Source organism: Schistocerca nitens, chromosome 5 (assembly GCF_023898315.1).
Source record: "Schistocerca nitens isolate TAMUIC-IGC-003100 chromosome 5, iqSchNite1.1, whole genome shotgun sequence".
Classification (NCBI taxonomy): Eukaryota; Metazoa; Arthropoda; class Insecta; order Orthoptera; family Acrididae; genus Schistocerca; species Schistocerca nitens.
Window position 1 is genome coordinate 700,597,246 of NC_064618.1, and position 16,120 is coordinate 700,613,365.

A 16,120-nucleotide genomic window follows, 5' to 3' on the forward strand; every position below is an offset into this window, starting at 1 on the left:
CAGAAAATCCCACTGATGCATTTCAATTGCAAATAACCAAATACAGTTAGACTCCACCGGAGAGTGGCTAAGCCTTCACAAACTCGAACACACACGTTGTTGCTTGCAGGAATATCCCAACAGCCAACAACGAGAACCAGACCGCACAATGTGAACAGTCTTGACTTGCTGATAAAATAAATCCAAACTCAACTTCCGTGTCCAGGGTCGGTGAGCCACGGACCTCATAGCAATGGTAACAGCCCCACACACTCCGACACTGCATAGAGACCGCCAGCGGGCCCAGGCAAACTACGCCCCGAGGAGATTTCCTCGCTGCTCCACACCAACCGACCGACTGCCACACATCAGCATGGAGACAACACTAAAATAACTGAGCAGTCGACATCACAAGCTACACACAGTTTCACAAACACTAGAACGAAGAACCCAAACCAATGGTAAAAGCAGTGACTGAGCAATGACACGGCCAAACCACGAGTTGAGACACACACCGCCAACCCATTAGCGATCGGTGAGCAAATACACGTCGTCCGGTAAGACGACGAACCGACGATCAACCAAGGCCATCCCCAGTTCAAGTCACGTGTGCCGGCAACGGTCGGGCGAGTCATGGCTACCCAAGCCTCACTACTGCTCCAACCCGACCGACTTCCACTGCGTCCCAACTCTACGACTGCCAGGTCCAAACTGCCCTGCGGCGCGTTCCAACTCGCTGCACGACAGATGTCAACGAGGCAGTAATAGCAGTCAGCAAAGATAATACGTCAGGGCTATATCGATAAGCGCTCCTGCTGCCGCTCACGGGCAGGCAAAGCAGCAACTCAGTGGCAACAGAAATTGAAACTAACATAACGAGGTGGCAGTATGGTAAAAAAAGGATGTAAAATAGATGGCGAGAACACGAGCCACGTACGGCTGTTACAACATCTCGTAGTGCAGTAGACGGACGGTTGTTTCATAACACAGTGCGCTACCCAAGCTTTTCTTGAAAGACTGTCAGCAATGTTGTTCAAGATCTCCCATTCCGTTTCGCAATGTAGTTTCTCCTTGACAGCGAGTCTTCCCTGTCGATTCAGCCGACCAGTACCAGCAGAATCGGCATACAGCGAATATCCCCAGATAGTATGTTCTGGCATATGCTCTTCATCACCGTCACACTCAACGGTTTGTATTCTACCAGTTCGATGCCAGTAGGCGTCGAAGGGCCCAGGGTCACTCACGAAATGTGTAAAGCCTATTGAGGGACGTAGGTTTTATACTTGGCAGAAGACCATAGATACGCCTCGCTGTTTGGGCATTGTCCCATTTTTTCTGCCATAGGTGGAGCACCTGATTCTGAATTTTCTGCTTGTTTGTGGCTGGTATTCCTGTTAAGTTCAGCATTACATGATATTGTTCTTTCTTCAGCCAATACATCCACAATTTTTCCTACCTGGAGACTGAGTGGACATATTCCAAGTAGTACTTGCAACATCTCAATTGACACAATGCCAAAATCTCCCTTCAGTCGAAGAAGTATTCCATGTTGTACCCTGTTAACTATCCATGCTGGTTTACGAGCAGATGTGTGTGGGCCCAAGCAGTTGCACAGTAACCCACGATCTCAGTTAATGTTATAATGCGTTCTCATTGTTTGCATTGGCAGCTTATAATCGTCACTGGCGAGACTAATACTTTTGTTCATCATATTCTTGGCTCACTTGCTCATTTCCTCAATACGTGCACTATGATTTTGTCGTTAGCCCAAGAAGAGGCTTAAGTATCTGGTGACGAACTTCCTCTTTGTGGACTCGTAGCTTAATTTCACGATCGACTCTCCTAAGAGGCTTCATTTTAACCGCACATACATGGTTTTTCAAACGCAGCAGACAATTTGACTCCTTGGCTCCACTGATGTAATTGTTGACGGAGTATGTTACATCCATCTAGCAGGTTGCTTCTGGAGCTTCCCTTCACAAGAAACATCAGGTTGTCGGCATACGCCACTACTCCTACGACCTCTTATTTACCCTGCAGCTTTCCTAATACCGGGTCGAGTACCAGATCCCGGAAATCATGGCCACTTGTGGATCCCTATGGGCAGCCTTCTGAAATTTCGTTGGTTAGGGTCTCTCCTGGGCACTACATTGTCCTTTCTCTATTTTCGCAATAGCTCTTAAAGCAGCTGCCAACGCTCATCGGCAGTAGGAGTCTGCCAGGTGGTCAAAAAGTATCGAGGAATCGAGAAAGCGAATCGGTATGTAGGACTTTGGAGCCAGCGGGTCCTTGCCTTCACCGTTTTCGAGATTATCACACTTGCTTTCTTTCCTGCAATAAACGCGCGTTGTAGATTTGGCGTAACTGTAGAGTTATGTGCAATTGCATTTCTTGTAGACGTTGAGCAGAGTTGGCTTAAATATAAAGTTATGTGCAATTGTATTTCTTGTAGAACTTCAGCAGGGATGCCGTCAGGGCCATGTGATTCATTCCTTTTCAGTTTCAGGATTTCTTTTCTGATCTCCTCTTGCGAAAATGGACAGACTGTACGATCCCCGCAGCATCCTACCCTGACTTCGTTCCGCAGTTCTCTCTGTTCATCCAAAACGTTCTCTGCAGTATTCTCTGGAAGGGGAGTATCCACCAGTAACTGTGCAGATTTCCGCCAGTTTTCTGTAGTGCTGCCGTCTGGTTGTCTTAGAGTTGATAAAACGGTCAGAGATTTTATCTTTTGATACACTATTTTACACAGCGGAGCCCATGGATGAAGATGTAAGTTACGTGCCACGAATCGGTTCCGGCTTTCAGTTCTTGCCTACCGCAGACGGTCTTTCAGTTGCTGCTTGACGTGTCTGTATCTGTCCAGTCTGCGAGCTCTTTCCTCCGCCTTGTGGCTTTTCTGGTTGTATTTTCTTGCCATACTGACTACTGCTCTCGGTCTTTGGAAACCCTCATTCCGCAGTAGTTGTGAACTCCATCCCGATTGTCTTTTGACTCGTATTGCGCATTTCATGGTCGTTTATATGAAGTGACGAGTGGAAGAGAAGTACGAGGGTGAGTCAAATGAAAACCTTAAATATTTTTTAAATATTATTTATTGTGCAGAAGTAGTACAAAGCTGTATCACTTTTCAACACAATCTCGCCCACGCTCAATGAAAGTCCTCCAGCGCTTACAAAGTGCATAAATTCCTTTAGAAAAACAATCTTTTGGTAGTCCGCGCAACCACTCATGCCCCGCGTGGCGTACCTCTTCATCAGAACGGAACTTCTTTACTGCCATTGCGTCTTTGAGTGGTCCAAACAAATGGAAATCACTTGGTGATGAGGAATGGCGCCATTCCTTGCTCCCTCTGTTCGTTTCCGGTTGGTGGAAGTGGACCCAAGTTCCGTGCCCAGCAACGATTCTTGCAAGGAAGCCATCACCTTCTTGTTCAAAGCACCGAAGAAGTTCTTCACAAGTATCAAAACGTCGTTCTCTCATTTCAGGAGTCAGCTGCCGTGGCACCCATCTTGCAGACACTTTGTGAAAGTGGAGCACATCATGCACACTGTGGTGTGCTGATCCATGACTAATCTGTAAACATGATGTAATGTCGTTCAGTGCCACTAGGCGGTATTCCTCCACTATGGCTTCAACTGTTGCAATGTTCTGTGGAGTCACAACTCGTTGTGCCTGACCTGGACGAGGAGCATCTTCAAAAAAAATGGTTCAAATGGCTCTGAGCACTATGGGACTTAACTTCTGAGGTCATCAGTCCCCTATAACCTAGAACTACTTAAACCTAACTAACTACTTAAACCTAACTAACCTAAGAACATCAGACACATCCATGCCCGAGGCAGGATTCGAACCTGCGACCGTAGCGGTCGCGTAGTTCCAGACTGTAGCGTCTGGAACCGCTCGGCCACCCTGGCCGGCGTAGCATCTTCCACTGAAGTCACACCATTTGCGAACTTCCTACTCCATTTGTAGACTTGCTGCTGTGACAAAGATGCATCACCGTACTGAACCTTCATTCGTCAATGAATTTCAATAGGTTTCACACCTTCACTACGCAAAAACCGAATAACAGAACGCTGTTCTTCCCTGGTGCAAGTCGCAAGTGGGGCGGCCATCTTTATACTGACACTGCGACGGTATGTGTGCATCTGCACTATGCTGCCAGCTACAGGCCATTCTGCACGCTATTTGTAGCATGCTTATCAAAATACAGGATAACGGTGCGGAATTTCGATTTGTTATTACAAATTTAAGGTTTTCATTTGACTCACCGTCGTACTAGTACATAATAAAAAGAATAACAGATATCTGAATACCATTTACATGCCACGACACGCTGAAAATATTGTTACGGTCACAACGTTTATAGGTTGCGGATGCAGGCATCGTTACAAACGTACCGTTCCTGGGAACGTATGGGCTGGACGGAGACAGCTAAATAAGCCGCATCCTCGGACAGAGGACTGCGCGGCAAAACAATCGCTCGCGGGGACAGAGGCAGCGTGGATGGACGCGGTGGTGTAGATGGAGGTGGGGGTGAAGGCGTGGGTGGGTGTCGTGTGGTTCTTGTCCTTCCGTCACCCGCCTGAAGGGAAAGGAGCGGGCCTGGACCGCCGGGCAGAGGCGGGGGTGTAGCTGGGGGAGGTGGTGGCGGGACCGGGGGCGTGCCGCCTTTGCCACAAAGAGAATATTCGCGCGGCGGCACCGAGTTCAATTTGCACGCGGCTGCCTTTGTAATTGGATGAGCACGTGAGGGGTTTACGTAGCTAATTTCGCAAACAGCCGGCGGCTCGGGCGACACCTGCGCAGGCCGCGCCGGGCCGGGGCGTGAGCTGAATACACACAGCGCGGCTCGGCTCGGCTCCGTGCTGCGGCCTTCAGCAGACGCCGCGGCGCCAGCAACAACATTGATACAGCGGCGGCCGGCTGAGGCGGGCAGCGAGCAGCGCCGAGGGGTCCCGTCGAGCCGTCTGAGGCGCCGCCTGCTGCCCGCCTGCCTGCCTGCCTGCCTGCAAGCACTGTACTCTCACGGCGGTTCACCTGCTGCTAGCAGTTTCCATTCTAGGAACTCCTTTGGAACAATTACTAAGGGTCCCGTATGGGCAACATTTTCTACTCACAAGGACTGGGTTGGATTGTTTGGGGGAAGAGACCAAACAGCGAGGTCATCGGTCGCATCGGATTAGGGAAGGGTGGGGAAGGAAGTCGGCCGTGCCCTTTCAAAGGAACCATCCCAGCATTTGCCTGGAGCGATTTAGGGAAATCACGGAAAACCTAAATCAGGATGGCCGGACGCGGGATTGAACCGTCGTCCTCCCGAATGCGAGTCCAGTGTGCTAACCACTGCGCCACCTCGCTCGGTATACTCACAGGGGAACCACCAGACTTGTTAATCACTAGTAAAGCTAGGATCGCCGCCCGCCAGCAGTGGAGAAGTACTGCGGCGCGTGACGTAATCATGCAGCTCTGTGTTGCATAACAGCTATCGAGAAGTGCGACTCACGGAGATGCACGGGACGCCTCACAAAGAGAGTATCTCAGGGTGCCCCTGAGAACTGCAACTCCAAGAACCGCTTATCGGCTTTTGGCAAGATCAGTGTGCAGTTTTTTCAAGGTCGTAGACTTAATTTATGATAATACAGAGTCAAATCACCTACAACATTAACACTCCTACATATATTGTCACCGTAGGTACCCTCTGATTCACAAACTTTACAATGATTGAGAGTCCTAACGACCTTTACGAACAATGACGTAGCTTCACTTGTTTGCGGTTGGATTACCGTGGCTATTGGCCGCTGCGGTGATACTGAAAGTTTCGGTAGTCTGCAAAATTTCAATACTCGTGATGTTATTGCCTACTGTACTGTTGAGGCGAGAGAGGTATACTGGAAGGATATTCGTACGTCTTATTTTACTTCTAGTATGACTCTTGTCGTTATTACTCTCAAATAGCGTAAGATTGGTGAGTCGGAGGCTATCAGTGTACTGTTTAGAGGTAACAGCGTATATAGGAGTGTCAGTGGTGTAGATAATATGACACTGTATTATCATAAGTAGTGTCTATGACTTCTGAAGAAGAGAAATTTGTTAACATCGAGTATAGATTTAGATTTAAGTGTCAGGAAGTCGTTTCTGAAAGTATTTGTATGGAGTGTAGCCATGTATGGAAGTGAAACATGGACGATAAATAGTTAGACAAGAACAGAATAGAAGCTTTCGAAATGTGGTGCTACAGAAGAATGCTGAAGATTAGATGGGTAGATTACATAACTAATGAGATGGTATTGAATAGAATTGGAGAGAAGAGCAATTTGTGGCACAACTTGACTAGAAGAAGGGATCAGTTGGTAGGGTATATTCTGAGGCATCAAGTGATCACCAATTTAGTATTTGAGGGCAGCGTGGAGGGTAAAAATCGCAGAGGGAGACCAAGAGATGAATACACTAAACAGATTCAGAAGGATGTAGGTTGCAGTAGGTACTGGGAGATGAAGAACCTTGCACAGGATAGAGTAGCACGGAGAGCTGCATCAAACCAGTCTCTGGACTGAAGACCACAACAACAACAATGTCTATGACCATGAAAACAGTCTCTACATTGAGTTTGCCTAAGCTGTAGCTTTCACAAGGAAACATCACCAACTCGGTCTTATATTTTAAGAAGAAAAAAGCAGACGTACTGGATGTCAGCCCCAGCAATCGATCCCACGCGAAAATTTGGGCCATTATTCTGATAGTACGCAGTTAAGACTTTCTCAAGGTGCAGCTTTTATATACGAGCGCGCCTTGCTTGTTTACCCCTCTCTCCGCTCCACTGTGCTCGCTTACTGCCGGGGCGTGAAGTATTGCTCAGCGAAATGACAACCAAGCCCTCCTATTGAAGAATAGCACAAATCCTGCAAATGTATTCCACTTTAACAGAGTCAGCTTTCCAATCCAAAGAAAATAACGCAGGAGACTGATGTTAACAGTTAGATATTGCTACTCAGCTACCTTAATGACATTCAGACGTCTCATTCATCTATCCCGCATTTATGAACCATAACATAAAACGGTTAAAAACAAGTAGGTTTCTGGCATTGGCTACGTGTTAGAAAGGCATACAATGAACAAAACACGTTACCAATGTCAAAACAGTATGTCACTCGTTGTTCAAAGTAATCTGGCTCGTCACTGATGTAGCCGCTTTGATACCAGGGGTACTGGAGGAGTACCCCAAATACTGGTGCATGTAACTGCCTGTAAAGAAGAGACTGCGTCTGTTGTTACGTTGGTCGAAGCTCACATTGATGCCCAAAATTGATGTCGAGATGATAAACATTAGTTCGTAAACCTGCGGAAAAAATCAATGAATACGTGAAAGCCGACCAAAGAAACCTGCCACCACAGATATGGTAATACCGGTTAATTCTCGACACTTAGTGATCCATAAACATGCTACCTTTCATTCTATGATACATCGCCTATTATCCATCCCCATGAGTTAACTTCCGAATGGAATTAAATGCCATCAAACAAACAGCATCTAACAATGGCTGTCCTCCTGCCTTAGTGGACTTCATAATGCTCAAAAAGCAAAAACTGGTTTACACTCTTCTTAATCTGTCTTTGGCCCACCACTGCAAGACTGTAATAAATGGCGCACAATTCCAGACTTAGGAAAAGTCTCACTAGATATAGCCAGAAAGCTTAAACCCAGGAATGTAAAAACATCATGATATGTGCACAACACTGACGGACACTTTTTGCCCAATTGGTAAAGGAAGCACTGCAGCTCTGGCAATGAATGGAGTTTATAAAATCACTAATAACTCTGGCAAATTGTATATAGGTCAGTCTGGCAGGGCAATAAATACCCACCTGGAGGAACACCACAAAAGTTGAAAACTTACAAAAGGAGATTCTGCTTTTGCTGACCACCTGCTTAAAGAAGGGCATAATAAGGTGAAACATGAAACATTACGTCTCATGAACAAAGGAAGGAAGATGAACTATCTTGAAATAATGGAAACTAATAAACACATGCACATCAATCCAAACTTAGTACTGAATGACCAGACACAGTTCCCTGACTCACCACTTCTAATTGCATATACTTGCATATATTGCATATAATCCGATCGAGGCCATGTTGTAAATTACCCCTCTTACTCACGTGCCCCACTACCTGTACTTCAGTTAATTCAATTTTCTCGTTATGTTAAAAAAAATTACTTTGTATAACACAACCGCTTCACTCACCTGCTTAATATCACGAATCTACCTTATTTGTTTGCAATTTAGGATGTGTTAAAGACAAGATTATTTTGTTCGACCACATCTTTGGAATACGTCAATACAGTTTATTGATCAGTTATGTTGTTCTATGTACAACAATTGTAATTTATCTATAGTTCATTAATTAATGCGTCACATAGTTTATCTTAGTTAAATGACCTTACATTGCATTTACAGTGAAATAATCGCTCATGTTTTATTCATAATTCTAACATTAACATTTTTCATCCCTGGGAATGGAGATACACTGTCCCATGCACTAATTTAAAATCTTTGGCCCGTCAAAATTTCACTGCACCACGTACTTATCTTTGTACCTAAGGATGGTGTAATAGCTGAAAACTTGTTCGTGAAACAAATAATAAATATTGTAGAACATTACACCAGTGTTGTGTGTGTTCCAATCATATATGTTTCATTCATAATGAAAGGCAGGTACATCCAGCTGTTGACCGTAACTTGTTGTACCTAGTGGTATTACCAGCTTTAGAGGCCGAAAAATGAATACACGATTAAAACTGTTCTGTCATCCTGCACGATTTTAGAAAACTCTTTCTGTCGCTACAACCGTAAGTGTTTCTTGTTTTCGAGAAGATGAGGCGACTACCACAAAAATATCTGCTTGAAACAAACTTTGTTTGACTTGTGGGCCAAATATTCCAGTTGGCTCTTTTAAAACTACAAACACAGGTTACAGCAAGTGTCCATCTCCAGATAGCGTTGTCGTTATTCTATAGCTGTGTGTCGTGTTGCCGATGAACTTGTAACCTCCCCACAAAATAAAAATTATATAATATGAATAATATTCTAATTTAGTGTAACCTCAAAACAGAAAAATTCCTAAACTTCTCAACAGTAAAAATTATAATTATGTCGTTCACATTCAGTGTAACATCCCAACAAAAAAATAAATTCAGTAACCTGGTAATAATACAATGTAACTAACCTCTCAATTAAATGGTCGCTCACTTATAATTTTTCAATAATTGACTGTGAATTTAACCTGGTAAATTTTGGACGTCAGCAGTGCTGCGTCATGGCTCTGAAAGATCATTCTGAATAAAAAAAGAAAAATTCTTACCTCAATGAAGTCGCCGAATAACGCATATATATCTGCTCTTACAATAAATTTTTCTGGCACAGCCCTGTGCAATGCTGGCCGATAGATTTGTCATTTATGAAAGGAAACAACTGATTTTTTCTTTTGCAATCATCGGGATGATCATGGATTGGATAAATTAATAAATTCTTTAAACTGAAATGAATGGTTGTTAAAAGTTACTTTTTATGAGAAAGATTATTATTATTAGGAGATTTTTAAAACATTTACATGGGACTTGAGATAACAATACTACATATGCGCGAGGCTGCTTTTTTACCTTATACAATAATGCTCAGGCTCCGGCATCGCTGCACCACGACCGGCCCAGCCAACACGATACAGCAGACCGCTCGCTAGCAACAACTTACTGCTACAGCTGCACAGTTCCTACTGCAGTCAACACTGCTCTCTGGTCTGAGATTCTCTTATACCTTGCATATCGCAGGCAGCGCGTGAGCAATACATCGAAATTACATCTGCTCGGACCTCTTACAAACTGCGCGACTATATCAACGACTTTCATTCCTTTTTTTTATATATATATAAGAGATCGAATGGACGTGATTTGTAAATTAACACACTTCTTATCCGTATTGCACACATTCTGCCTAGTGACCATTTCCATAATAGCTCTGGTGTTAGCAAAATCTCAACACATGGAGGAAGTACGGCTGTCTCAATACCCATGTCTTTAGTTGTAGTAATTTGGGCTATTTTACGCGGTATAATCGCATGATTCTTCTTGAAAGCGTACACATTTCCACCAGATGCTTTAAACTTTTAGTCCCACCTCCGTTATGGCATGATAGCCCGAATACTGTTCATTAACGTTGTGGATCGTCTTCTTTTTCACGAACTAAATCCAACTCTGCCCGAGCAGGCCATGAGGCCCAACGCTACCGACTGGCTGGCGTGTCATCTTCAGCTCACAAGCATCACTGGATGCGGATATGGAGCTATGTCAGTTTACGAGACTGGAGCCGCTACTTCTCAATCAAGTAGCTCCCCAGTTTGCCTTGCAGGGGGCTGAGTGCACCCAGCTTGCCAACAGCACTCGGCAGACTCGATGGTCACCCATCCAACTGCTAGCTCAGCCCGACAGTGCTTAACTTGTTGGTCTGACGGGAACCGGTGTTACCATTGCGGCAAAGTCGTTGGCACTTTCTCCTGAAGGCATTATTAAATTTATATACACAGATTGTGTTGACTTTGGAAAGCATTTTTTCATCGGAATCCTGGTTTTCTACTCCACATGCAAATATCTCTTTTTTTTTTTTTTTTTAATAATCTAAGGCTCCCCTTTACGGTCCTAAAAGAGAGATTCTCCCTCTTTCCAGTTTTCCCAAAGGTGACAGCTCCACTGTACAGTACTTCGCGCTCGGGTATAAAGCAGCTGCAGTGGAGCGGAGAAAGTGACAAACTGACGATACGATAGTGTTTTTAAAAACTGTACTTCCAGAAAGTCACAACTGGGTGCTGTCATAACAATGGCCCAGAGTTTCGCACGGAATCGATTCTGGGACTGAGATATTGTACGTGTGCTTTTTCTTCTCTCCTTAGAATGCGAGGTCGAACTGGTGAAGTTTGCTTGCCAGGAGCATTGTGCGTCGCTCTCTGTGTCAGGCATCCCTGTTCATGTCCGGGAGTCATGCAGCTCGACTGCTGCAAGATTACGTCACGCGCGTGTACCGCGGGTTGCATCCGGCGAACGGCGACCCTAGCTTTGCTGGTTGCCGTCGGCGCCTTGGAAAATAAATTACCGGAAGTCGGGGTTGACAAGGCTGATAACGTCGAGCGCCTATATAAGTGCGACCGTATCTGGTAGCGCCGCCACTGCGGCTCGGGTTCATGCACAGGCAACTGCACTGATCAACTCAAGAGATGTGTCGTTACAGGAGTAGGCGGTGGTGTTGAAAGCATCGGTGGTTTGGAAAGTTTAAATAGCCGTGATGTTAATGCATATCGTACATTTAAGATTCATAAGGTGCACAGTAGGCACATTTATACATCATATTGTAGTTCTAGTAGGTCTTTTGTTGTTAGGACTGCTGAGTACATGGCTAGAGGCTCTACAGGCGATAGCCCCAAGTTTCCAACGGAATCGATGCAGACGTTCTGTAAGTGCGCTGACGAAAAAACGGTCTTGGTTGCACGGTTGTAATTATTATTTATTTACCAACGAGGTGTTTTGCCTAATTCAGGCGTCTTCAGATTGGTCTACACACACACACACAAATACATTTCATTAGAAGTGGCGTGAAACTTTTTGCAAAATTGGGATTATTAACAAGAAACTGTAATACGATTTACTGATATTGGATGGTGTTAGACACACGAGATACGGGGCATAGAGAACACCACAGCAAAGAACACCCCTCGTCAAATATTCCAAAACATTTCGCGGTGTCCTATAAATAAGTAGAATGGAATACAGCCGAATAATAGCCACATACGGGGACGAGATTGTAACACAACAACTCTGTGGTCTTACAAATTTTTTCCTTGCAGTTGTACTTGTTGGTGTATTTTTTCTATAAATCAAACTTTAAATAAGTGTACTAACGCTTGCATGATGAAATGGAAGGTTTTCCTCAATGTAACCTTGAATAAATGTTAGTTGTAAGCTGACTGTAAGTAAACACCCTGGCTTAGTCATGGTGATGCGATATTGTCAGAGAGTACAGTGAACTGGCAATTGCATTACCGCTGGGCGCGCAAGCTAGCCAGCGGTTTAGTTCAAATGGTTCAAATGGCCCTGAGCACTATGGCACTTAACATCTGAGGTCACCAGTCCCCTAGAACGTAGAACTACTTAAACCTAACTAACCTAAGGACATCACACACATCCATGCCCGAGGCAGGATTCGAACCTGCGACCGTAGCAGTCGCGCGGTTCCGGACTGCAGCGCCTAGAACCGCGTGGCTACCGCAGCGGCGCGGTTTAGTAGAGTGCAGGGCAGGACGATGGAGAGAAATGCTCGCAACGCAATGGTGCTAAAGTATGTAATGGCTCGGCGTACATTTGATGTGGACGGACGCAGTATATGGCACAGCGTAATTACCGTAAGAGGATGCAAATTAACATGAAGAATACTATGCGCCCAGTATCGTTTGTTACGGAAATTCAAGAGGAACAGCCTGTGTCAACGAACAACGCCTAACATTGCACCGCGACGTCTCAACCTGAACTCAGATCCACTTAATGACTTGCTCAGACTTGCAGGCGGCTTGCCAGCGTCGTAGTTCATTTTTTGCGTCAATAATACCATGTTACACCAAAGCGATGACCTTCACTTTTACCTAAGATGAAATACGTAAGCAAGATCCATCCTATCCATTACTGATGATCCGAGAGAGTCCTAATATTCCAGAAACTATTACAGTGTTTTGATTAAAGGAAATACAGTAAGTGAAATTCCAGTAATTAGCAAAACAACAACTGACGCAAGTACTTCAGTCTAATAAACAGAAATTTGAGACAGTGCTCAACAGAGCAAAATGGAGTAAAATAAATTTTATTATTGTAAGTTTTGTCAAAAAAATATATGTTACACACCAAGAAAATAGGAGAAGAAAAAGACAAAAACAACCGATTGCCTTGCTGAGGCGTGGGACGTAGTCCAGTGAATGCAAAATAGGGTCAGGGCTACGTAGACCTGTCACCAGGCAAACATGTGGGACGTGTGGTTACATCCGGACTATGCGCATAGTACTCGGCATGGGAACACAGAAGCGTGCGTCAAGTGTTCATAGCTCACAGCAGATGGCGTCAGTGAGCTGGGAGCTATGGAGTATTATTTCATTGCCAAATATAGGCAAAGGTTGAAAAGCAAAACATGAAAGCTATTTCAAGTCATGTATAAAACTGATAGTATCAAAATTGTGGGTAATTCACTTACAGACATGGGCCAAAACAACAAAACTGCGTCCTGTGTGATATGTACAAAAATCCTAAGACGCTCCATACGAAACAAATATAGGACCTTTTCTTTAGTACAATCGCAACGTGACGTCACCATTTCCGACGGCCCCAGGGACTGTGTCGGCGCCTTGTACCATCTGGACGAGCATCAGGAATGACATAACATAGCAACAGCATACCATTCCCAAAAATCAACAGAGCTGTCATGTACACCACAACTTCCCACTGTCCACCACCAGTACATCTTGATCTTATTCCACTAACCTCTCTCAGATCCTGTTCTTCTCCAGTAACTGTACAATACCATAATTTAACAATTCTCAGCTTCATCAGCAGCAGCCGCAACACTAGCACCATTATCGCAATAAACACCACAGCCTGCACCATCTTCTGTACTACTATGACACCTAGTGCCTGCTCCATCACCAGCACCTTTAGCAGTGCCAGTACTAACAACACCAGCACAAACAGCACCAGCACAGCCAACACCACCATTGACAATAACCACACCTCCAACTCCAGCCTACAATCTCAAGGGCAGTAACACAATAGCAGGCCCCTTGAATATACCCATATGTACCTGTTTCTTCAGACCCACGAACAAGTCCCATTCTATCCCACTAGGAAACATTGAAAATACACTGCACACACACACACACACACACACACACACACACATATATATATATATATATATATATATATATATATATATATATATATATATAATTCAGGCAGCCACAGAAAAGTCATATGGTGAATAAATTGACACAACACCCATCCTCAGTCGGTCCTCCCAACTGTCCCACACTAGTTCACTTTGACATGCCTCTTATCTGAATTTCCAGGCCACCTGCACATTCCTATTTTATCCACAACGACACAAATTCCTAAACTCAAGACACCCTCCTGGAAAACACATAAGTACACATCTAAGCAAGCCATTACCAAAATAATTCCCACGAAGGGGTCTGTTGTCATGAAATCCACTGACTACGACCTCCACAACAAGCAACACCACCAATCCTCCTCTCTTGGTACCCATGCCACACTCACCTTCTATCTACTCTGACCGTACAAAAGAACCACATACTCTCTGATGACCACTAAGTGACACTGTCAAAATCGGTAGAGTGGGTTTATGTGAGAAATAAGTAGCACTTCTGTTCCAGATATTTGTACTATAGTCCCCATACATAGCAACCAAGATACCCACTCACCAAGCCCACCAGTTTACCAAAACAGTAGCCACAATTGACCAAGAATCTTTCATACACCTCAAATGACTTACAGAAGAACAATTCAAATCCCAAACCATCCATTGCACCCATTGCCTATACTTTAATCAACAACACACTTGCGAATGTAAGACCCACTCACTTATTCACATTGTAAATCCTATCACAAAGACTGCCCCAACCCTAAATTCCCCCCTTTCCCCTAATAATTGCAGCAAGCCCCTATCCCACATGCTCTCACAAATTTAAAACCAACTGTCTTCTGTTTATATTCTATCTGTTTATTGCTCTTCTAGCAGCTCCCTTTGCCCATTTCTGGTAACTAAAGATATAATCCACTTCATAACTACACCAGCAGTTGAGAAAGTGTCATGATGATCTCTCCCTCATAACACAATAATAATAACGATTTCCATGACTTGCGTGGAACATCCTCAACAGAGGTATAACCACACAGGGATTTCAGCCATTCATCATCATCAGATTTGAAAAGTTTGTCCATTCCAGCAACAGTGTCCATCTTATTCTGAGTGGGTCTGGCATCATTTGAAGTATTGGGTTCCAGTGTTTTTTTTTTTTTTTTTTTTTTTCAACTCAGCATAAGCATCAGTCTAACTGTAAGCTGGTGTAGCATCAAAGCACCCAGAACAGAAGAAAAGTAACATCTTGTAAGTAATGCATACAAGTACGAATTAATATTGAGAATGTCAAACGATATCCATATGTGTCATAAGACTCTTGTGTGAAATACCAATACAAGTATCATACTCAAGGGTGTGTCACATCCTGGGAGGCTGGGGAACCGATTAGTCCTATTACACATCTCTATAATAGCATCCTTATTTCCAAGAATAAATATGATATTTTCATAGCATTCATTCTTGGGAATTCACACTAAGGGCCAGGTCAATCCTACTTTTTTCTACAAAGAAAAACATCCCATAAAACTACATAGTAACACGCACACACACACACACAGATGGAACACACACATTTGACTTTTGTAGCTGCTTACGGAATGGCAGGCACACCTACCATCCCAATGCCTTCTATCTCATTTAAAATTTTTGTAAGAAAGCAAAGCATTATATTAGACCAACGTATTATTATCCATACACACAGGGAGAGAGAGAGAGAAATAGAGAGAGAGACGTGCATACTTACGTTTACAAAATTCGCCTCATAATGGTTCTGGAAGCTGACTGCCAGATGTATCAAGATTTAGCGGTCCTGATTAATTCGACGAGATGGCAGCTAACGACGTCGGCCACAGCCGATGATCGGATGGTCAAAAGCAACTGAAGCCGAGAGGCAGTGCGGCTGGCAGCAGTTGACGTAGTGGGGACCCATAATCCTAATTTATGGGCGTAGAGCCTGGGGAACGAATCCGCAGTAACACCTCACCGTGCAGACGGCGAAAGTGAAAAGCTAAGTACTGTTTCATTTCCCTTAGTGTACATGTGTAAGGAAACTAGTGCATGTGACAGAAAGTAATACTCCAGGGATAAATGACGAAGAGGTGGGGGATGCTTTGAAAGGGTTAAGACCTGCAGGTGATGTAAGGGTAGGTAAATTAAATTTTGATATTTCACAAGC

General features: G+C 44.2%; 1 protein-coding gene across 1 annotated transcript; it reads right to left on the reverse strand.

Moving 5' to 3' along the window:
• Window positions 1-4,345: 4,345 nt before the first annotated feature.
• On the reverse strand, window positions 4,346-13,781 carry LOC126260668 (uncharacterized). Its single transcript, XM_049958004.1, has 2 exons — window positions 13,591-13,781; window positions 4,346-4,991 (listed from the first exon to the last, which is right to left on the reverse strand). Exons 1-2 carry the CDS (start codon window positions 13,779-13,781, stop codon window positions 4,346-4,348), a joined length of 837 nt encoding a protein of 278 aa, XP_049813961.1.
• Window positions 13,782-16,120: the final 2,339 nt, after the last annotated feature.